General features: G+C 42.8%; 1 protein-coding gene across 4 annotated transcripts in view; it reads left to right on the forward strand.

Moving 5' to 3' along the window:
- The window catches only part of ADGRE1 (adhesion G protein-coupled receptor E1), a 56,066-nt gene that overhangs the window by 20,687 nt on the left and 12,848 nt on the right, over positions 1-22,531 (forward strand). The window contains exons 1-10 of one of the 4 annotated variants that reach the window (XM_029919342.1): positions 2,563-2,673; positions 2,926-3,075; positions 4,867-5,007; positions 5,093-5,230; positions 6,451-6,539; positions 8,239-8,322; positions 18,100-18,277; positions 19,436-19,555; positions 20,840-21,039; positions 21,738-21,908. In XM_029919342.1, coding sequence (XP_029775202.1) covers positions 2,604-2,673; positions 2,926-3,075; positions 4,867-5,007; positions 5,093-5,230; positions 6,451-6,539; positions 8,239-8,322; positions 18,100-18,277; positions 19,436-19,555; positions 20,840-21,039; positions 21,738-21,908 — 1,341 coding nt within the window. In that variant the 5' untranslated portion in view covers positions 2,563-2,603. Of the gene's footprint in view, positions 1-2,562; positions 2,684-2,925; positions 3,076-4,866; positions 5,008-5,092; positions 5,231-6,450; positions 6,540-8,238; positions 8,323-18,099; positions 18,278-19,435; positions 19,556-20,839; positions 21,040-21,737; positions 21,909-22,531 lie in introns of those variants that run through there. The other 3 variants (XM_029919340.1, XM_029919341.1, XM_029919343.1) reach the window with 3 other exon arrangements.

A 22,531-nucleotide genomic window follows, 5' to 3' on the forward strand; every position in this document is an offset into this window, starting at 1 on the left:
ATATATATAAGGGGGTCGGAGACAACAAAGGACAGTAGACCGTTTAAAAGTGTATGACCAGTTTAGGGGAGAGGTAAGGATGAGATACAGGAGAATATATCTGGTTTGCAAGAAGGTGAGAAAGCAAGGGAGAAAGGAGAAAGTAAAATAAGGAGTAAAAATTAAAAGAATTGAGTAAAGAAAAAGGAAAAAGAGGTAATAATGACAAAGAAATAAGTACGAAACAAGTGAGGGAAAAAAAATTTTATATTAAAAAAATAACAGCAGCAGCTCCCCCTGGTGGATGGGCGTGGTTTGATGTGGTAGGTCTTGGTGGCTGTTTTCAGAGGCTCTGCCCCTGCCTGAGGCAAAATGAGCAGCAGGAGGTGAAGTGGGCAGCTTCACAGACTCAATTGTGGAATCCCCACCCCCCAGCCAGGATCAGGATTGCAGTGGGGGAAAGGAAAAACAAAAACAAAAACAAAACAAAAAAAACCCAAAAAAACCACTGAGTCTCCTTTGGTTTCCTATAGCTGTTGCTCAAGGCGCTGTGTGCTGCTGGAAATGAGCTGGGAGCTCCTGCAGTCTGAGCGCATGCCCAGGCCTCCACCCGCCACCGACTCCTTGTTGTGGGTCGCGTAGGTGTGGGCCCTATTTTTTCCTGTGGGCACCCGGGATTCGCGCAGTCAGTGCAGGGGGCGAGGTGCTCCGTGGAAATGCGGTCCGTGGTCCCATTCCCAAAACCAAGTTCAAATTGCTTGCCCCTGGCGCAGCCACAGCCCCGACCGCTTCTCACCGGGAAGTGCGCTCCCCTCTCTCTTCCCTTTGTCTCTCGTGCTCCACGCGCTTCCCCCACATTGGGCTGGGGATCTTGTCTCCCCTGCCCATCCTGGCCTGGCCTGTTTTCAGATTTCCCCCGTTCACCCTCACTCACTCAGGTATCCTTGAGGTTCTATTCTTTCTGGAGTCCGTATATTCTCCTTCTGCTCTCGCAGATGAAAGTAATATCCTTCTCGGTTCGATAAATGGGTGGGACAGAGTTTACAGAGCTCCTTTCCTCTCCGCCATCTTCATCATACCTATTTTCAAAGTGCCTAGTAATTGTTTCAGTTGATTCTTTGATGCTTTTCTCAACCCCAGCGATTGATTTTATGACAAATTTTTTAAATTCTTGATCCAGTATGTTGTCTAGATCTGCCTTGAGCAGTTCTGTGGCTGTGACTTCCTCCTGGAGGTTCTTCAGGCGAGAGTTCCTTCGTTTTGTCATTTTTGCTATTTTTCTGTCTCTTGTCACCTTTAGAAAGCTCTTTGTGCACTGTGAACCTGTTAATATTTCTCTGTTAAAGGACACTTATTGACTGTCCAGGGCCTGTAGTTTCAGGAAATATTCTTTTAATGGTGTCTATCAGTTTCTCTTGTTGTGCCTTTGAATATTTTATTTCCCTACTCAGCAATATTTGGGACCCACCGTCATGCACACTTTGTCTTGTTTCTTGGTGTAGCCTAAGGTATCTTTGAGGTTTTCTTCCTTTTGGAGTCCGTATTTTCTCCTTCCGCTCTTGCAGATGAGAGTAATGTCCTTCTCAGTTCGATAGATGGGGCAGATGAAGTTTACAGAGCTCCCTTCCTCTCCGCCATCTTGGCTCCTCCTACCTCATACTTGTTATTCTCTGGGCTATGTTCTGAGTCCTTCACAGATTAAACCTTATTTAATTCTCCAAACAACCCTATTGGGTGAGTACTATTCTTATCCCTCTCTGACACACGAGGCCACCGAGACAGGCAGAGGAGAACTACCTGGCCCAGTGCATGGCCAGCTCAGGGCCCCCAGAACACAACACTGCAGACAGGGCGGTTTCAACAGTGAGAACTATTTTCTCTGCTTGTGGAGGATGGAAGTCTGAGTCCACAGTAGGGATCTGGAGAGGGCCATCCTCATGGCTTCCATCTGACTGCCTTTAGTCTGGGCCCTCATGGACAGTAAGCTCTGGTGTCTCTTCCTCTTTTTTTAAGGGCACTAATCCCATTAAAAATGTTTATTTATTTATTTTTGAGAGACAGAGAGTGAGCACCGAATGAGCAGAGAGAGAGGAGGAGGAGAGAGAGAGGGACAGAGGGACAGAGAGAGAATGAGGTACAAGGAGTAGAGAGACAAAAATGAGAAAGGAAGACAGAGGTTGAGAGAGGGAATCCCAAGCAGGCTCCACACAGTCAGCACAGATCCCAGCGCTGGGCTTGAACTCATGAACCATAAGATCATGACCTGAGCTTAAACCAAGAGTCGGACTTTTAACTCCCTGAGCCACTCAGCCTCCCAGGGCACTAATCCCACCTTAAGACCTCATCAACATAATCATTTTGCAAATGCCCAATATCCAGAAACCATCTCAGTGAGTGGTAGGGCTTTAACATATGAATCTGGGGGGACATAATTCAGTCCACAGCACCCAGTAAGACACAGCCAGTCACAGCCAGTAGGGACAGAGCCAAGCTTAGAGCCCAGGGTGTCCATGATCTCAACCCTCTACTTGGATGCCTCTCAGTTATTATTGTTGATAACAGTTTCTCTTAGGAGGAGGCATTGCAATTTATCAAGGAATGAGGGGGCAAGACAATGAGTCTTCATGGACCTACAGGCAATCAATGAATCTGGACCAGGAATTACTAAAGCACTACAGAGGGAAGATGAGCAAGGTGAGCTTAGGTGGGTCCAGACTCTCACAGTCTCCTGTGTTCTAGTGAGGAGCTTGGATTTTATCCCGAGGTGTGGAGAGCCTCATCACAAGATCCATGTGTGTCCCAGCCATGAGTCTTTTGCATCCCATCAGTGGTGTTTAGGAGGCGTGAGCAGAGACAGGACACCACTGTCTTCAGTCAGGATGGGGCTGTGCACCACCATGGCCTAGCATCCTTTATCCTTTTGACTTAACCTCGTTTTCTGCTTAGATGTGGACGAATGTGCCAGGAACTCCACTCTTTGTGGCCTCAACTCCATCTGTACAAACAGCCCTGGAGAATACAATTGCTCCTGCCTGCCTGGGTTCTTTTCACCTGTTGTCTGGACCCCTGAGAAACCAGAGGATTTCAGATGTACAGGTAATGCCCCCAGCCATGCTGAGGACTTTTAATGGAGGTCAACATGCCGTGAACAGGGTGAATTACAAACATCCCTTTTTGCTTGCTCATGATTCTGGGGGTGACTGCATGGGTTTTTGTTGGGGCACTAAGAAGGCACTAGGTCTAAAATGACCTCACTTACATGGCTGTTAGTTGGTGTTGGTCTCTGGTGGAGCTCAGCTGGCCCCTCGTTTTCCCTCATGGGGCCTTTCTCATGGTCACTTGGGCTTCCTGGGAACATGGCCGCTGGTTTCCAATAAGGGAAGCTGCAAGAGGAAGAAAGCAGAAACTCTGGGTTCATGTAAGGCCAGGGATTAAGTGTCAGAACATTCTCCTGCTGTGTTCTCCTGGTCGCAGTTATGGCGCCAGCCTCCAGGCAGAAAAATGGGAAGTTAACTCCCCAGATCGCTGGGTCAGCTACAAGTAGACCCAGGAAATGAACAAAGTGATGGTGGCAGGCTTTGGATGATCCAACATACTGCCGAGCACATCTTATATTCTTCAACCCCCAGGGGAAATGTGTGCTTCTTCTCATTAAAAATGTTATATTTCTTTTCACCTTGACCTTCACCAGCTACTGACATTGCTAGAGGCAGAACAATGGTGAGGCAAATTTGAAAGGGACTTTAGAAATAGATTAATACAGCACCCTGGGTTCTTAGCCCCTATGTCAGTCATATTATCATCTCTCTTATTTGTTTTACCTACTAACTAGGTTTCACTTTGAATGAAGTGAAAGCCTTCTTCGGCCAAAATATTTGGAAAGCCTCCCATCTAGTCCAGTTCCATTTGCAAAATGTAAATTCCATTTATGTGATTTTTTAAAAATTATTTAATTACATATTTATTCGTTTGTTCATTCATTTAAAGTTTATTCATTTTAGAGAACGGGAGAGAGAGAGAGAGAGAGAGAGAGAGAGAGAGAGAGAGAGAGAGAGAGAGAGAGAGAATGAATGAATCCCAAGCAGGCTCCACATTGATAGCGCAGAGCCCAATGTGGGGCTCTAACTCACAAACTCTGAGATCATGACCTGAGCTGAAATCAAGAGTCGGATGCTTAACTGACTGAGCCACCCAGGGGCCCCACTATTTGAGTCATTTCTGACAAGAGTTCACCTCGCCAATGTTTAAGTGTGTCTGCAGGTGGGGAACTCACTGTTAAATAAGAAGCCCACTCTTCCATTAGAGATGTTTTCTGTGATACCAAGAGGAGAATATCTTTGGCTTCTACCCACTAGATCGCAGTAGTACGCCCCCCTCCCCTAGCCCAGTCAGGACAACCAAAGATGTCTCCAGACATTGCCCCATGTCCCCCGGAGGGGGTCAGGGTGCAAACTGCCCTCGGCTGAGAACCACTAACTAAACACAATAGCAATTTCTATCTTTCATAACCATGCAGTATAGATATGCCTGGCCAGTGGGTAGCTTTTCTCCACATGGCTATATAGGGATCCATTTCTTTACATCGGTTGGTTCTTATATACCTGATGGCCTTGGACTCCCTGGTTCAGTCAGTGATGGGGAAAGAGAGAGAAGGCATACCCACTTTGTAACCACCTTGGCCCGGAAGTGACAAAAGTACGTGTTCACATTCCACAAGTGAAAACTAGTCACATGTCCCAAACCTAGATGCAGGGGGTTCTGGGAAATGTCGTCCCAGGTTGGGCCACCATTTTTTTTTTTTTTTTAGTGGCAACTCTATGCTTTGGAAGCATAGCTTTTGTAGGATTTCTAGCCAGCTCTGCCTCATGCCCATTCTCAACCCTACAGATATTGATGAGTGCCTTCACATGCGCCTTTCTAATGCGAGATGCACCAACACCCTTGGGAGCTACTTCTGGACCTGCTTCCCTGGCTTTGCACCAAGCACCAGACAGCTAAACTTCACTGGCCAAGATGTGGAATGCAGAGGTAAAAAGAGTGGTGATTGACTCTCCCCAGAAAGAAGGATCTCCTGGTTCTTCTGGGCTGTTTGATAGTCTCAAGTTCTTTGCAGATGTTGATGAGTGCTCCCAAGATCCGTCACCATGTGGCCCCAATTCTGTCTGCACCAATGCCCCGGGCTCCTACAGCTGTAGCTGCATTGAGGGCTTTCGCCCCAATCCAGAAGGCTCCTTGAACTTCAGCTGCAAAAGTAAGTATCTTCTTGTGCATCGTGGCAATGGAATCTGTGTCTTGGTTGGTTGTAAACTCCTCCATCTACCCAACCTTGGATCCTCCTCTTACCTTTACTTCATCCTCAATCCTCTGTTTTCTAATTTATTCAATCACTCACTGATTAATTCACTCATTCGATAAATTACTTTGACAGGGCATCTATTAATTAATCAAATAGGCCCCTGCACTAGGTACTGAGAATTCAATCCTGGATGTGATGGACGTATTTGCTTTCATGCAGTTTATAGTGTAGGCAAGGCAGTAGAGAGCACACAATTATGTAATAACCACAATGAGTGTGACAATTTAACAATCATTGTGCACTTTGGAATGAGTAATGGGATGTTTAATATGCTCTGGGCAAGTGACATTTAAGCTGAAGTTTGAAGGAAGAGTAGGAATTATCCAGATGATGAGTAGAGACCTCAGTGGTCCAGGTTGTGTCATGTGCAAAGGCCCTGAGGCTAACAAAGAATGGAGGCATTGGTGCAATTAAGGAGGTGAGCAGAGTTCAGATCCTGCAAGAACTGGTAAGCCATGTGAAGACTTTTGGAGGTTTGGGGGGTTTTGTTTTGTTTTGTTTTCTTGTTATTGTTTTCTTTCTTTCTTTTTGCTGAGAACAATGGGAAATTGAACAGCTTATTTTTTTAAATTGTGGATTACTTGATACATTAAAAACAGAGGTAGTTTTTGTGGAGACAATGAAGTATAATAACAAAACAAGTGTGTTGACATGAGAACTAGAATATCATCAATTTCTTGTTTTTCATTCATGTTCCTTCCCTATTTCAACTTCCCTACTCTTCCCCAGAGAGGATTACTTGGAACTTTGTATTTATAATTCCCCTACTTAAAAAAAATGACCTCCACGTATGTATCTCTAAACAATATTCTGTCTAGGTTTCTTTTTTTGGTTTTTTGTTGTTGTTGTTGTTTTTATTTGTTTTGTTTGCTTTGGAGCTCTATAAAAAAGGCATCATGCTCTATGTGGTCTTTTCCGACTTGCCCTCTTCCCTCAGTATCCTGCTTCTCAGAGTCCCTGGTGTTTCTGTGTGTAGCTATGGTTTGCTGATTTCCTCGGTCATGTGATATTGTGACGAATAGATTCTAGGCAGGGGAAAATGAAATCATACTTGTGTTTCAATCATAGCTTGCTGTGGTTGAGCTTTGAGTTGGTTGCTTTTATTTTCTTCCTAGGGGTTCCCTTCAAGTGTAAGGAGGATGTGATACCCAACAATGCTGGGGTCCAGCAATGCCAAGTAGGAGCAGCAGGGAAGTCTGAATATGTAAGTATTTTTGAAGGTTCCTGACTCTTGAGTCTCCTACAAGAGATTCTAGCCTAGAAGCCACTTAAGCAGGACATTGTTCTGCAGCTTTAACCAAGGTCAAAATAACATGGCCTAAGTCGTACAGCCGTTTACTCCTTGCTCTGTAACAGTCTGAGTGTCAGCTGTGGAGAGCTGATATGATGGTTCCGCAAAAGCGCTACCATCAGCAACACCAACCCTTCCGTTTTGTGGCCCAAGATGGCTGCTCCATCCCCTGCCATCATGTCTGCATTCCAGCTGGCGGGCAGGGGAAAAGGTGAAGTGAACGGCATAGTTCTTCTCTTTAAGAGTATAACCCAATATCACTTCTGCTTACACCTAGCTTCAAGGAAAGCTGAGAAGGGAGGACATTTGTCTATCTAAAACTTGGGAATTCTTTTCTAAATAGAAAAAAGGATGATAGAGTCTCATTACCAGTGAAGGTGCTGGTGCTGTGTCTGTGTGATATGGGAGGGGGTATGCACAGCCCTTGGGCCAGGCACGAAGGAGTTTGGATATCCTGATCCTCTAATGAAGTTGTTCTCAAGGCTAAAGCTTCCATGAGCATCTTCAGGAATTGATGTCACGATTTTTCAATATGAGCTTATAAATTCGCTTTGAAATTCCCATGCACTTTACAAAAATTTTTTTGTTTATTTATTTTTGAGAGAGAGAAGAGAGAGAGAGAGAGAGAGAAAGAGAGAGAGGGAGGGAGGGAGGGAGGGAGGGAGAGAGAGAGAGAGAGAGAGAGAGAGAGAGAGAGAGCGAGCGAGAGCGAGCGCACAGGGGTGGGAGGAGCAGAGAGAGAGAGGGAGACACAGAATCCGAAGCAGGCTCCAGGCTTCAAGCTGTCAGCACAGCTCCCAATGTGGGGCTCAAACCTACAAACTACGAGATCATGACCTGAATTGAAGTCGGACACTTAACCGACTGTGCCACCCAGGCAGCCCTAAGTTCCCATGCACTTTGGACCAATGTTATTTGGAAAAATTTAGATGATTTAGAAATGTAGGTGAAATACACCTAAATATTGACCATTGCAACCACTTTTAAGTATATAAGTCACTGACGTTCAGTATCCTCACAATGGTGTGCGATCACTCCTATCTCTCAAGTGTTTCTATCTATCAAATGTTTTTATCCCCTCAAAAGAAACCCTACCCCAACAACATTGTCTTCCAGTTCCTCTGGTGCCCAATTCTTGGGAAACACCGATCTGCTCTCTGCAGCCATCAGTTTGTGTGTTCTAGACCTTTTATATAAATGTAATCATGTAGTATGTGGGGGGTTGCCTGTGGCTTCCTTCACTGAGCACGATGTTTTCAAGGTTCATCCACGTTGTAGCAGATGCCGGTGCTTCACTCCCTTTTGTGGCTGAATCATATTCCTTTTGGACCACTGGGTTTTTCTCACACATTTCCCCCATCTTTGTCCCCACAAAGTAATTTTGCTGTTTCTTTGTGTTCGCTCCCTTTATTCACGGAAGAAAAAGGTACTGTGGTTCCAATTCTGCTTAAAAGAGAACGCTGAGTTTCTATTTTCCTGAGGATTCTAGAGCCTTCTGACACCTTGGGAGTTTAAGACCACCTGTATGGTGGTCTGGGTGGCTGATTTGTACTTCACACACTGAGTGATGGGTGGGTTGGCATTCACACATTGTCCTTCCTCTGGGGCACAGGGTTCCTTCTGCGCACTGGTGAATGCCACCTTCAGTGTTCTGGACAATGTCTGTGAGAACAAGACCACCGCGGTTTCTCTGAAGGTAACAGCAAAGTCTTCATTATTGTGTTTTGAGCTTCAAACCTCTTGGGGGGACATTTTGGGTGTGGAGAGTCCTCTTTATAACTCATGGGTTGAGTTAACATTTAATTTATTACAGTTTTCAAGTTTGAAATTTTAATATAGAGTGACATTCCCTTCTCTGGTGAGGTTTTTGTTTTCAATTTTTATTTTATTTGTGGGGAGAGGGGCAGAGGGAGAGAGAGATGCAGGGCTTAATCCCACAATCCCGAGTTGGATGCTCAACGAATTGAGCTACCTAGATACACCCAGTTTATGAGTTCTATCAGCTGAGTAGATTGGTGTGGCCACCCTCACAAGCAGAATATAGAATAGTTCCTTTTCCTCCCCAGACATTCCCTTGGGGTCCCCTGCACTGTTAGATGTTCTCTTCACCATCAGCCCCCATATATCCCTGTCTCTTCTCTGTCATTGGAGTTTTATCTTCTCAAGAATGTTATATAAATGGAATCACACAGGGTGTGGTTTCTGTCACTCAGCATAATGCCACTGAGACTCATCAAGGTTGTGATCTGTAGTCTCAATTCTTGTTTTTTCTGCTATAAACATTCACATACAGTTTGTGTCTGTGTGTGTGTATGTGTGTGTGCCTGTGCGTCATTCCCTGATTTTTCATTTATCTGGGGTAAATACTTAGAGGTGGGATTACTTGGTCCTTACCATGGTAGATTTTTTTAAGAAAACATTTTTTTAATATTGTCAAATTTGTTTCCATATAACACACAGTGCTCATCCCAACAAGTGCCCTCCTCCATGCCCATCACTCATTTCCCCCTCTCCCCCACCCCCATCAACCCTCAGGTTGTTCTCAGTATTTAAGTCTCTTATCATTTGCATCCCTACCTCTCAACTATTTTCCCCTCAAAAGAAACCCTATCCACAACAACATTGTCTTCCAGTTCCTCCAGTGCCCAGTTATTGGGAAACACTGATCTGCTCTCTGCAGCCATCAGTTTGTGTGTTCTGGACCTTTCATATAAATGTAATCATACAGTATGTGGGGGGTCCCCTATGGTCCTCTGTTAAGTTTCGCCTGTTCCACATATGAGTGAAAACATATGATATCTCTCTTTCTCTGCTTGAATTATTTCACTTAACATGACATCCTCGAGTTCCATTCACGTTGCAATGAATGGCCAGATTTCATTCTTTTTCATTGCCATGTAGTATTCCATTGTATATGTAAACCACATCTTCCTTTTCTTTTTCAAATAGTTTATTGTCAAGTTGGTTTCCATATAATACCCAGTGCTGTTCTCCAGAATTGCCCTCCTCCATAACCATCACCCCCTTCCTCTTTACCCCTCCCCCTCCAGCCCTCAATTCTATTTCAGTATTCAAGAGTCTCTCATGATTTGCCTCCCTCCCTCTCCCTAACTATTTTTCCCCCTTCCCCTCTCCATGGTCCCCCATTAGGTTTCTCCTGTTACACCTATGAGTGAAAACATATGGTATCTGTTCTTCTCCATCTGACTTATATAGCTTAGCATGACACCCTCGAGGTCCATCCACTTTCCTACAAATGGCCAGATTTCTTTCTTTCGCATTGCCATGTAGTATTCCATTGTCTATATAAACCACATCTTCTTGATCCATTCATCAGGTGATGGACATTTAGGCTCTTCCCATGATTTGGCTATTGTTGAAAGTGCTGCTATGAACATTGGGATACATGTGCCCCTATGCCTCAGCACTTCTGTATCCCTTGGGTAAATCCCCAGCAGTGCTATTGCTGGGTCATAGGGGAGTTCCACTGATAGTTTTTTGAGGAACCTCCACACTGTTTTCCAGAGCGACTGCACCAGTTTACATTCCCACCAACAGTGTAGGAGGGTGCCCGTCTCTCCACATCCTTGCCAGCATCTATAGTCTTTTGATTTATTCATTTTAGCGACTCTGACCAGTGTGAGGTGGTATCTCAGTGTGGTTTTGATTTGTGTTTCCCTGATGATGAGTGATGTTGAGCATCGTTTCATGTGCCTGTTGGACATCTGGATGTCCTCTTTGGAGAAGTGTCTGTTCATGTCTTCTGCCCATTTCTTCGCTGGATTATTGATTTTTCGGGTCTGGAGTTTGGTGAGTTCCTTGTAGATTTTGGATACTAGCCCTTCAACTGATATGTCATTTGCAACTATTTTTCTTATTCCATTGGTTTCCTATTAGTTTTCTTGATTGTTTCCTTTGCAGTGCAGAAGATTTTTATCTTGATAAGGCCCCTATAGTTTATTTTGGTTCTTTATTCCCTTGCCCTTGGATATGTGTCAAGTAGGAAATTCCTGCGGTTTAGGTCAAGGAGGCTGTTTCCTGCTTTCTCCTCTAGGGTTTTGATGGTTTCCTGTCTCACATTCAAGTCCTTCATCCGTTTTGAGGTTATTTTTGTGAATGGTGTAAGAAAGTGGTGTAGTTCCATTCTTCTGCATGTTGATGTTCAGATCTCTCAGCACCACCTGCTAAAGAAGCTGTCTTTTTCCATTGGATACTCTTTCCTGCTTTGTCAAAGATTAATTGGCCATACATTTGTGGGCCCAGTTCTGGGTTCTCTATTTTATTGCATTGTTCTATGTGTCTGTTTTTGTGCCAATACCATACTGTCTTGATGATGACAGCTTTGTAGTAGAGGCTAAAGTCTGGGATTGTGATACCTCCTGTTTTGGTTTTCTTCCTCAATATTACTTTAGCTATTTGGGGTCTTTTGTGGTTCCATACAAATTTTAGGATAGTTTGTTCTATCTTTGAGAAGAATGCTGGTGCAATTTTTGATTAGCATTTCATTGAATATGTAGATTGCCTTGGGTAATAATGACATTTTCACAATGTTTATTCTTCCGATCCATGAGCATGGAATGTTTTCCCATTTCTTTGTGTCTTCTTCAATTTCCTTCATAAGTTTTCTATACTTTTCATTGTACAGGTTATTTACATCTTTGGTTAGGTTTATTCCTAGGTATTTTATGGTTTTTCGTGTAATTGTGAACGGGATCAGTTTCTTGATTTCTCTTTCTGTTGCTTCATTATTGGTGTATAAAGATGCAACTGATTTCTGTACATTGATTTTGTACCCTGCAACTCTGCTGAATTCATGGATCAGTTCTAGTAAGCTTCTGATGGAGTCAGTCAGGTTTTCCATGTAGAGTATCATGTTATCTGTGAAAACGGAAAGTTTGATTTCATCTTTGCCAATTCTATGCTTTTTATTTATTTTTTTATTGTTGTCTGAATGCTGATGCTAGGACTTCCAGCACTATGTTAAAACAACAGTGGTGAGAGTGGACACCTCTGTCATGTTCCTGATCTCAGGGGGGAAACTCACGGTTTCTCCCCATTGAGGATGATATTAACTGTGGGATTTTCATAAATTGCTTTTATAATGTTTAAGTAAGTTCCCTCTATCCAAGCTTTCTCGAGTGTTTTTATTAAGAAAGGATGCTATATTTTGTCAAATGCTTTTTCTGCATCTATCGACAGGATCATATGGTTTTGATCTTTTCTTTTGTTAATGTGATGTATCACATTGGTGGATATGTGAATATTGAACCAGCCCTGTAACCCACAAATGAATCCCACTTGATCATGGTGGATAAATCTTTTTATATGCTGTTGAATTCGATTTGCTAGTATTTTGTTGAGTAATTGTGCATCTGTATTCATTAAGGATATTAGCCGGTAGTTCTCTTTTTTGTTGGGTTTCTGTCTGGTTTGGGAATCAAAGTGATGCTGGCTCCATAGAATTAGTTTGGAAGTTTTTCTTCTATTTCTATTTTTTTGGTAATAGCTTGAGAAGAATGGGTATTAACTCTGCTTTAAATGTCTGGTAGAATTCCCCAGGGAAGCCATCTGGCCCCGATCTCATTCTTTTGGAGGTTTTTGATAACTGATTAGATTTTCTCGCTGATTATGAGTCTGTTTTAGATTTTTTTTTCTCTTCCCATTTGAATTTTGGTAGTGCATGTGTGTTTAGGAATTTGTTCATTTCTTCTAGATTTTCCAGTTTGTTGGCATATAATTTCTCATAGTAATTCTGATGATTCCTTCTGAGGCACTGGTTGTAATAGATCAATTTTCAATCATGATTCTGTCTATTTAGGTATTATTTCTTTTTTCTTAGGAGCTTGGCTAGAGGATTACCAATTTTGTTTATTTTTTCAAAAAACCAACTCTTGGTTTCATTTATCTGTTCAACTGTGTTTTTGGACTCTATATTGTTTATATCTGCCTTGATTTTTTTTTTCTCTTCTTCTGCTGGGTTTGGGGTGCTTTTGCTGCTCCCCTTCTAGTTCCTTTATGTGCTCTGTTAGATTTTGAATTTGGGCCTTTTCTAGTTTGTTGAAATAGGCCTGGATTCCAATATACTTTCCTCTTAGGACTGCCTTTGCTGCGTCCCAGAGAGTTTGGATTGTTGTATTTTTATTTTCATTTGTTTCCTTAAATTTTTTAATTTCTTGCATAATTGCCTGATTGGTCAAATCATTCTTTAGTAGGGTGGTTTGTAACCTCCACATTTTTGAAGGTTTTCCAGACTTTTTCCTGGGATTGATTCAAGTTTCATAGCATTGTGATCTGAAAGTGTGCATGGTATGATCTCTATTCGTTTATATTTATGGAGGGCTGCTTTATACCTCAGTATGTGATCTATCCTGGAGAATGTGCCATTTGCACTCAAGAAGAAAGTGTATTCCCTAGCTTCAGAATACAGAGTTCTAAATATATCTTTCAGTTCCATCTGTTCCAATGTGTCATTCAGGTCCATTGTTTCTTTAGTGATTTTCTGTCTGGTTGATCTATCCATTGCTGTCAGTGGAGTATTAAAGTCCCCTGTAATCAACACATTCTTATCAATGAGATTGTTTCTATTTGTGATTAATTGTTTCATGTATTTTGGTGCTCCCAAATTCAGCTCATAGATCTTTATAATTGTTAGTCTTCTTGATGGAGAGACCCTGTAATTATTATATAATGTCAGCTCATAGACCTTTATAATTGTTAGTCTTCCTGATGGAGAGACCCTGTAATTATTATATAATGTCCTTCTTCATCTTTTGTTACTGCCTTTACTAAAAGTCCAGTTTGTCCTATATAAGTATGGCTCCTCTGGCTTTCTTTTGACTTCCAGTTGCATGGTAAATATATCTCCATCCCCTTACTTTCAATCTGAAGGTGTCTTAAGGTCTAAAATGAGTCTCTTATAGACAGCAAATAGATGGATTTTTGTTTCTTTTTATCCATTCTGCTACCCTATGTTGTTTTATTGGAGCATTCAGTACATTTACATTCAGTATTATTGAAAAATGTAGGTTTAGATTCATTGTGTTCTCTGTAGAGTTAATGTTTGTAGTGATGTCTCTGGTACCTTGTATTTCTTGCGACATTTCCCTCATAGAGTCCCTCTTAGGATTTCTTATAGGGCTGGTTTGGTGGTGATGGATTCTCTCAACTTTTGTTTATTTGGGAACATCTTTATCTCTCCTCCTATTTGAATGACAGACTCGCTGGATAAAGGATTCTTGGCTGCATATTTTTTCTGCTTATCACATTGAAGATTTCCTGCCATTCCTTTCTGGCTGCCAAGCTTCAGTAGATAGGTCTGTAACCACTCTGATAGGCTCCCTTTTGTATGTTAGGGCCCTTTTATCCCTAGATGCTTTCAATTTTTTTTAATGTTTTATTTATTTTTGATACAGAGAGAGACAGAGCATGAGAGGGGGAGAGGCAGAGAGAGAAGGAGACAGAACCGGAAGCAGGCTCCAGGCTCTGAGCTAGCTGTCAGCACAGAGCCTGACGCGGGGCTTGAACCCACGAATGTGAGATCTGACCTGAGCCGAAGCCGGAGACTTAACTGACTGAGTCACCCAGGCGCCCCTCTAGCTGCTTTCAGAATTCTCTCTTTATTCTTATATTTTCTAGTTTGATTATGATATGTGGTGCTGAAGGTCAATTCCAGTTACATCTCATGCCATGTGCCTCAGGGATTTCAATGTCTATTTCTTTCCCCAAATTCGGGAAGTTCTCAGCTATAATTTGATCATGCACCTTTTCAGGACCTTTTCCTCTTTCTTCTTCTTCAGGAACTCCTATGATACAGATACTGTCCCATTTGTTTGTATTGCTCAGGTCTCAAATTCTCCTTTCGTGCTCCTGGATCAATTTCTCTTTCTTTTTCTCGGCTTCCTCTTTTGCTATAACTTGACTTCTAATTCACCTATACTCCTCTCTGCCTTTTCAGTCTGTGCAGTGGCTGCCTCTGTTTTATTATACACCTCATTTTATAGCCTTTTCTTTTTTAACTCATCACAGCTATTTTGAAGATCCCAATTTTTGTATCAATAGTTTCTCTGATGCTTTTTTCAAGTCCAGTGATTGATTTTATGACAGTTGTTCTAAGTTCTTGTTCAGTTATGTTGCTTAAATCTGTTTTGGGCAGTTCTGTGGCTATGACTTCTTCCTGGAGTTTCTTTAGAGGATAGTTCTTTCATTTTTGTTATTTTGGCTAGCTTCCTGTCTCTTGTCAGTTTCAAAAGCTCATTATGCACTGTGCACCTGTTAGTATTGCTCTATCAAAGGAGGCTCATTGACTGTCCAGGGTCCATCATTTGAGAAAAAGTTTTTTTTAATGGTGTCTCTTGGTTTCTCTTGTTGTGCCTTTGGTTATTTTATTTCCCTACTCAGCGATATTTGGGACCCTCCAACATGTGCACTGTGGCTTGTTTCTTGAGGTAGCCCTGAAAAGGAAAACAGACAAACACACAGGGAACAAAATCATGCAAATGCACAGACAAACCAAACAAACAAGCAAACCAAAAGGGAAAGGAAGGGAAAGGAAAGGAAGGGAAGGGAAGGGAAAAGAAAAAAATGGGGGAGCAGAGACAACCAAAGACTATGGACAGTCTAAAAGCATATAACCAGCCAAGGGGAAAGATAAGAATGAGATAAGAGAAAATGTATCTGGATGGAGAGAGAAGATAAGGAAGAAGAAAAGAAAAGGGGGGTGGAAGGGGGCGACTCTCCTGTGCAGATGGGCGTGGTTGGTGTAGGTAGGTCTCAGGGGCTGCTCTCAGAGGCCCTGCCTTGGTGGTTGGGGGGAGAAGAATGGTGGCACCCCAAGCTCTGCCCAAACCAAACGTTGCAAGCTGCTCTTTTGAGTCCGATCTCATTGTGCCATGGGTGAGCCAAGCCACACTTTTCAATCTCCTCTTCACTTCCAAATCCCAGTCCATGCACCTTAATGCTACCATCGGAGATGAGATGCACTCACTATGGCAGCTGGCCTCCCAGCCAGGATTGCGCAGGGGGAGGGGCGAGGGCTGTCTCTCCTGGTGCCTCCTGGAATGGGCACCACTGCCGCTGAGCCCAGGGAAGGATTCGCCAGCTAGATGGGAAGGATTTCTCTCCCTGCACCCAGTGGTTATATATGGGATGACAATATCTGTCTCCACCCCAGAGTGAGTTTTTTTTATCTCTTCTCTAAGACCATTCTATGAGCATTTTCAGTCTCTCTCTCTCTTCTCCTTGTCTCTCTGAGGCACCGCGCTCTCCCTGTGTTGGGCTGGGGCTCTCTCCTCTTCGCACCTCCTGGCTAGCCCTATTTTAAATTTCCCCACTTCGCACTCACTCACTCAGGCATCTTTGGGATTGTCTTCTTTCTGGAGTCTGTATGTTCTCCTCTCACTCTTGCAGAGCAGAGTATTGTCCCTTCAGTCCTTCTCAGTTTAACAGATGCAGGCAAGCAAAGACTACAGAGCTCTCTACTTCTCCACCACCTTGCCCTTGATTCTACAATGGTAGATCTTAAAACAAATTTTTTTCTTAAGACTTTACATTGCACTTATGATGTTGTTATTTTATTTAAAACTTTGGTTGCTTTTGTACAAAAATAAGAATAATACTTTCCTTTGTAATTTGATTGATTTAAAATTAACATAGGAGGTATAATATAGTTGTCAGTTAAGCATGAGTTCCATTCATAGGTGTTTCAGACTGAATTTCCATAAGCGACAAACCTTTTGACACATTTAAATTTTCTTATTTATACTGTATTTATGAATATTGTTATTTCCCCCCAAATTTCAAATACCTACTGAGGAAGATTTACAGACCTAAAACCTGAAGTCACTATGCCCTCAAGGGATTTATAAATCCAATCAACCAAATGTATAAACATAATAATTTATATTTTTTAAATGTTCACAACCATTTATCAGTAGCCACATTCTCTGAAATTATTCATATGAAACACATATTCATACCACATCTAGTTGCGTAAGGCAGCAAACTCATGTGGTTAATCAGTTAGTTTCCCTTTCAACACCCCCATCTTGGAGTATAATGAAGATCGCAAAACTTTATAAATGAAACACAGAAGTGATAACCCTGTGGAGTTTTAGTTTGCCTACTAATTTTTTACTTTCCCAAGGAAATGAAATAAACTCCCCAGCTAAGAATAGATTTCACATCTCAAAGGGAGTTTTAAGGAGATTTCCTCTGCTGTAGAATTGAGGACCATGTTTTTCCAGGATAAGTCTACCTGAGCCTTTTCTGTATGTCGGCGGGAAGGGATCCCAAACTCATCTGCGATATGGTTGTGCCCTGTTTGTCCAGAACAAACATCTCTCAAGTTACACCATCATCCATTTTTTTACTGAAATTCTTTTCATGATTTTCTGTCCAATTTGGATAGATAAAAACTGGTATTCCTCGTCAGATTTCAGTTAATTTCCTTCCACATATGACTGGAGCCAATTATTTTCTTCCTTGTATTTATTAAGTTGTGAATCCTTTTCGTATATTTTTTGTTGGGGTCAAAGTTGTTGCATAAACCAATTTATTGACAATACTCAATAAAAGGAATTGCATTGACATTAATGTCGATATTATTATTGCTACTCTTTCCTTAACTCTATTCCTCTGACATAATCAGTGCTAGAATTTGGATGTGTACCCATATCCCTTCACTTTGTGAATACATGTCTAACGCATACACACACACACACACTGAAGTCATTTAGTGAGCACTTACTAGAGGGATTTGGCACCCGAGGAGAGACGGCAAAAGTTCAAACCTTGCTTCTCTCACTTCCTACATGTGTTCTGTTTCCCCACCCACAAATGGAAATAATAGTTTCTACTTCATAGATTTCTTTCTATGAAGTTAACATATATAAGATACTTAATACCTGGCTCCTAAGAAAGTATTAATTATTTTTATCTCTATATGCCAGAAACATTAATATCATAAATATAAGAATGTTAATGAAAGTACCTGTTTTTTAAGTGAAATGAGGTAATACCGATGTTATCCTGAATTTTGCCTCACTCAACAATGGCTCACTGACCTTTTTGCTTGTTAATGTGTGTGTGTGTGTGTGTGGGTGTGGGTGTGGGTGTGGGTGTGGGTGATCATTGTTTTGTTAACAATTGCCTACTATCCCATGATTGGATTTAGTCATTTATTGAGCCAATCTGTTGGACATTTAGACTTTCCAACATCTTGCTATCACAAACCATACTGAAGCAAACATTCCCAGACACAATCCTTGCACAGTTTTTAAGTATTTCTTGGAGGATTAATTCCAGGAAGGGCAATGTCTGGGTCAGAGCTAGGTGTAAGCAGTGCTATTTCAGGTGCTGACTTAAAAGGCTACACCAATTTGAGAGGGAGAGAGGAAGAAGGAGGGAGAAGAGTGGCTGTCTCAGGCACAGGCGGAGAGGGAGAGAGGGCACGTGCACAAACTCACCTTTCTTGCAGAGTACAGTGGAGAGCCTCACCTCTGTTCTTGAACAAACGTCCACATGGTCCAACTTCACCAAAGAAGAGACATCTGTTCTGGCCACTGTCCTACTAGAGAGTGTGAAAAGCAGCACCCTGGCAGCTTTTCTGAAACCCTCAGCCAATGTGACTCAGACTGTTCAGACCAAACACCTAGGTGAGGAGGCAAGGTTACCTCTGGGTGCTGCTGTTGTGGGGAACAGAGGGTGTGGGCAATGCTATGCCCCGTGGCTTCCCCGTATACCATTTCCCCAAATGTTTCAAACCTCGGAGCTCACCAAGAAGCAAGTCCCAGGTTAGTAACCGCATTTTCCATTTACTGAGCGCCTGGTGTTAAGGTTGTGTGGGAATGTATCACTGATTCATTCAACAACTATCTGAGCCCCACGATGAACAAAGATCTCGTATATGAAATGGAGAGAGTGCTGTTGAGAAAAATAAGCTAAGTCAGCTAGAGAGAGTCAGGCCTGGGGGGACCATTGCCAGCTAATATGGTTTGGTGAGGCCAAGTTTTGCTGGGGCAGGGCCCCAAGGGAATGGAGCCGTCTACATATATGGAGAGAGAGCAAAGCTCTAGGAATACTTGGTGAGGTCAAGGAACAAAGAAGATGCCAGTGTGGCCATAAAGTAAGAGAGAATCATAAAGGCTGTAGGAGAAGAGGTCAGAAAGGAAGGGAAGAGGTGAATTTTGTAGACAAATATAGAGACTCAGGATTTTATTTGGCGTAAGATTGGGGTGAGTGTGGAACTGGAGAGTTGGAGAACAGGCATGCCATTCTATGGCTTATGTTTTAAAAGGATACCACTGGTTCCATCACCTATTTTCTTTTCATGAAGACCCCTGTAATTAGTGCCATGTCACAAGTGAGAGACCCAAGGCTCAGAGAGGTTAAGTCGTTGGTCATGTTTGCACAGCTGGTACGTGGCAGAGCTGGATACACACTCTGAGCCCTTGTCCACTCTGCTGGCTTGCCCAGCCCCTTCTATCCCCTTTGGCTTCAGAAAACGTGTATCCATTTAGAGCAGCCAGAGGGTCAGTGCTCTGTTGCCTTCCATCTCTGTTGACCTCGACCCCAGCTTTCCTTGATGCACCCCTAAGGTGTGAGACTCACTCCCGCAGCCCCACCTGGGTTTCTCATTGGTTTGCTACCATCGTTCTCCTACTAGCCCACCAAGGGGCTCAAGGTCTTCCCCATGATTAGCCGACCTTTTTTATTCTTTGCAACTAGGTACGTATAACTTTGTGGGACAAGAAACCGAATTTAGGGCCCACTTTCTGGGACACCTGGGGTAAAGTTTCCCTGTCTCCTTCTAGAAATTGAAAGCAAGATCATCAGGGAAGAATGCACTGAAGAGAATAAGACCTTTCACTTCAAAGCCAAAGGGAATGAGATGAAGGTTGGGTGTTCTACCATCAAGGAGTCTGGATCTGCAGGTACAGAGCTGCTCCTGAGAACCTGGGAGGGGGGGGCTACAGTGTAGTCAATCAGCAAACACTTATCAGTCAACTCTTAGGTTCCAAGATGAGGAAGGTGAGGCCAGCGCCCTGGATAAGCCAGATTTTGTACACATAAACACCCTCACAATAACTGGCCACATTTTGTTATCGAGCACATGATATGTGGCCAGGCTGTGCTTTAAAATCTGGTAAAATACACACCAGGTTCCAAAGGCTTGGTACAAAAAAAAAAAAAAAAAAAAGGTCGGGAAAAATCTCATTCATATTTTTTATATAGATTATAGGTCGAAGGGATAATATTTTGCATGTATTGAGTTAACATATTATTGAAATTAATTTTACCTGTTTTTGACTTTTGTGCAAAACCTGGGCGGTTCATATTATAATTCTGGTGGACAGCACTGATCTATATCAGGGATGGGCAGGCTTGTCCTGTAAAGGACAGATTAGTAAATGTTTTAGGCACTGAGGGCAACAGAGTCAGAGTGCAAAGACGATCATACACGATATGTAAATGAATGGGTGTGGCTCTGTTGCGGTAACACTTTCATTTACACCAAACAGGCAATGGCCAGATTGGCCTATGGGCTATTGTTTGCCACTCTCCAATCTATATGATCTATATGCTGTCTGGAGGGCTCAGGGAGCAGGCCTGGGACATCCCTGAAGACTACCAGCATTGAGAGGGGAAGCCAGATTAACCATCAATGTGTATGTGTGGGGGGGGGGGGGGCTTATTTCCCACTGCTCAGTTTGATTGTCCCTTAAAGACATAAATTCATATTTATTTTTTAAAAATGTTAATGTCTATTCATTTTGGAGAGAGACAGAGAGAGAGAAAGAATGAGCAGGGAAGGAGCAGAGAGAGAAGAAGACACAAAATCTGAAGCAGGCTCCAGGCTCCGAGCTGTCAACGCAGAACCTGATGTGGGGCTCGATGTGGGGCTTGAATCCACGAACCACGAGATCACGACCTGAGTCAAAGTCAGATGCTTAACAGACTGAGCCCCCTGGGCGCCGCCATATTTATTTTTAAATGTAGCTAACATGTCTCCAGAGGGTAGCTCTGATCCTGGTGAGGGTCACCAGCCTAGAAGTCCATTGGTTCCGCTGGTGCTGCAATGCTCAGGGCAGGCCCAGGGAAGCCCGGAGATGCATGGGTATTAGAGTGTCTGTGTGTATACATGCTGGGTCATCGATCATCACTACTGAGCAAATGATTCCTTTTTTTTGTTTTTTTGCATTTGGGGAAAATCACAGAGATCACCGGGGTGGCTTTTGTCTCCTTTACGAGGATGGAGTTGTTTTTAGATGAGAGCTTCTTCCAGGACCCTCAGACCCTCTTGGCCAAGCCCTGGAGGAAGCTGAAGATGAATTCTCACGTGGTGCAGGGCATCATGACTGGAGAGAGGCAAGGCGGGTTCTCTGACCCAGTCATTTACACGCTGGAGAACATCGAGGTTTGTGAAGAGGTCCTCTTTGAGCCTCTGTCTTCCAGTTGAGAACACCTCATGCCACAGTGGGCTTAACTTTCATTTCTGATAGAGACCCATAAAGATGTCAAGGTTCTAGCCAACTCACAGTTCCTAATAACTCAAGACTGTCTCCAAAATCCACTTTCAGAGGATTGGGCTCTCAGATATATGTTATAATATATATAGCATATATAACATATAGCATATAATGTCTAGCATATATATTATATATAAATAGCACATATAATATATAGCATATATAGTATCTATAGCATATCTTATATATAACATATTATGTATAGTACATATAACATATAGCATGTATAATACATAGCATATAATATACAGCATATATAATATATAGCATATAATATACAGCATATATAATATGTAGTACATATAATCATCCATTCATCACTGGGCAGGATTGGGCTCAGATTACGTAATGCTCATACGAGAACATTTACAGGGACTTTATTACATTAGGTATGACCAAGCCAGTGGTAGAGGCAGAGTTGGTATCCAAGACCTTTTTCTCCATCCTCACACACTGAAATATTACATTTCCCTCCATTCTCTCCCAAACATACCTGCATCTTCTTGCCCCAGATGACCCTTGAAGTTGGTTATACTGAATCCATTTGAGAGAGAGTCTCAGGTGACCAGAGCCTTTATGTTTTCAGCCAAAGCAGCCGTTTGAGACGCCTATCTGCATTTCCTGGGACACGGACATGGAAGGTGGCAGGTGGATACACTCTGGCTGTCTGACCCATGAAGCTTCTGAGATGTATACTGTCTGTAGCTGTAACCGGATGATGAACTTGGCCATCATCATGGCCTCTGGGGAGCTCACGGTCAGTATTGACTCTCTGTGCTCTGGCTCTCCAAATCTGAGGGAGAAATATTGTGAATGAACATCCATTGTGTGTCTCCCATGGCCTTGGGTGTTGTGGGGGCAGAGTCATGGGGCAGACAGGGTGTGCAATTCCTCTGCCCTTGGAGAATTCATAGATTGGCTGGGAAGCCATGACGTTCACATATAAAAGGAGAAATGGCCCTGAACAGGTTAATAATGACAGATCCCGTTTATAGATCATATCCTGTGTTGGACCCTTTATTTTAAGGTAAATATTTTCATGCTATTTTATAGGATGGGCGCTGAGGCTTCACAGCCCACTTACTCAGAAAACTAAATGGGTAGAGATGAGACCTGAACCCAGCACAGTCTGGGTCCGGAGGTCTCTTTCCACAAAACCAAGTAAATGGGGTGAGAAGTTATGCTATCAGGATCCAGAAGTGTGTCAGTGAGAGCTAGTGATGGGTCGGGGTGGGGATGGGTGAAGGGCACTTTGGTGAGTGGGTGGGCTCAGTGGGGGCTATGCAGTATGCTCCCTGCACAGCTGTGGGCATTTGAAGTATTTCCATTTAGTATCACTTAGCATGTGCATTAGTGTCCTCTTTTAACAGATGAGGAAAC

The sequence above is a fragment of the Suricata suricatta genome, chromosome 12, assembly GCF_006229205.1.
Source record: "Suricata suricatta isolate VVHF042 chromosome 12, meerkat_22Aug2017_6uvM2_HiC, whole genome shotgun sequence".
In the NCBI taxonomy this organism is placed as follows: domain Eukaryota; kingdom Metazoa; phylum Chordata; class Mammalia; order Carnivora; family Herpestidae; genus Suricata; species Suricata suricatta.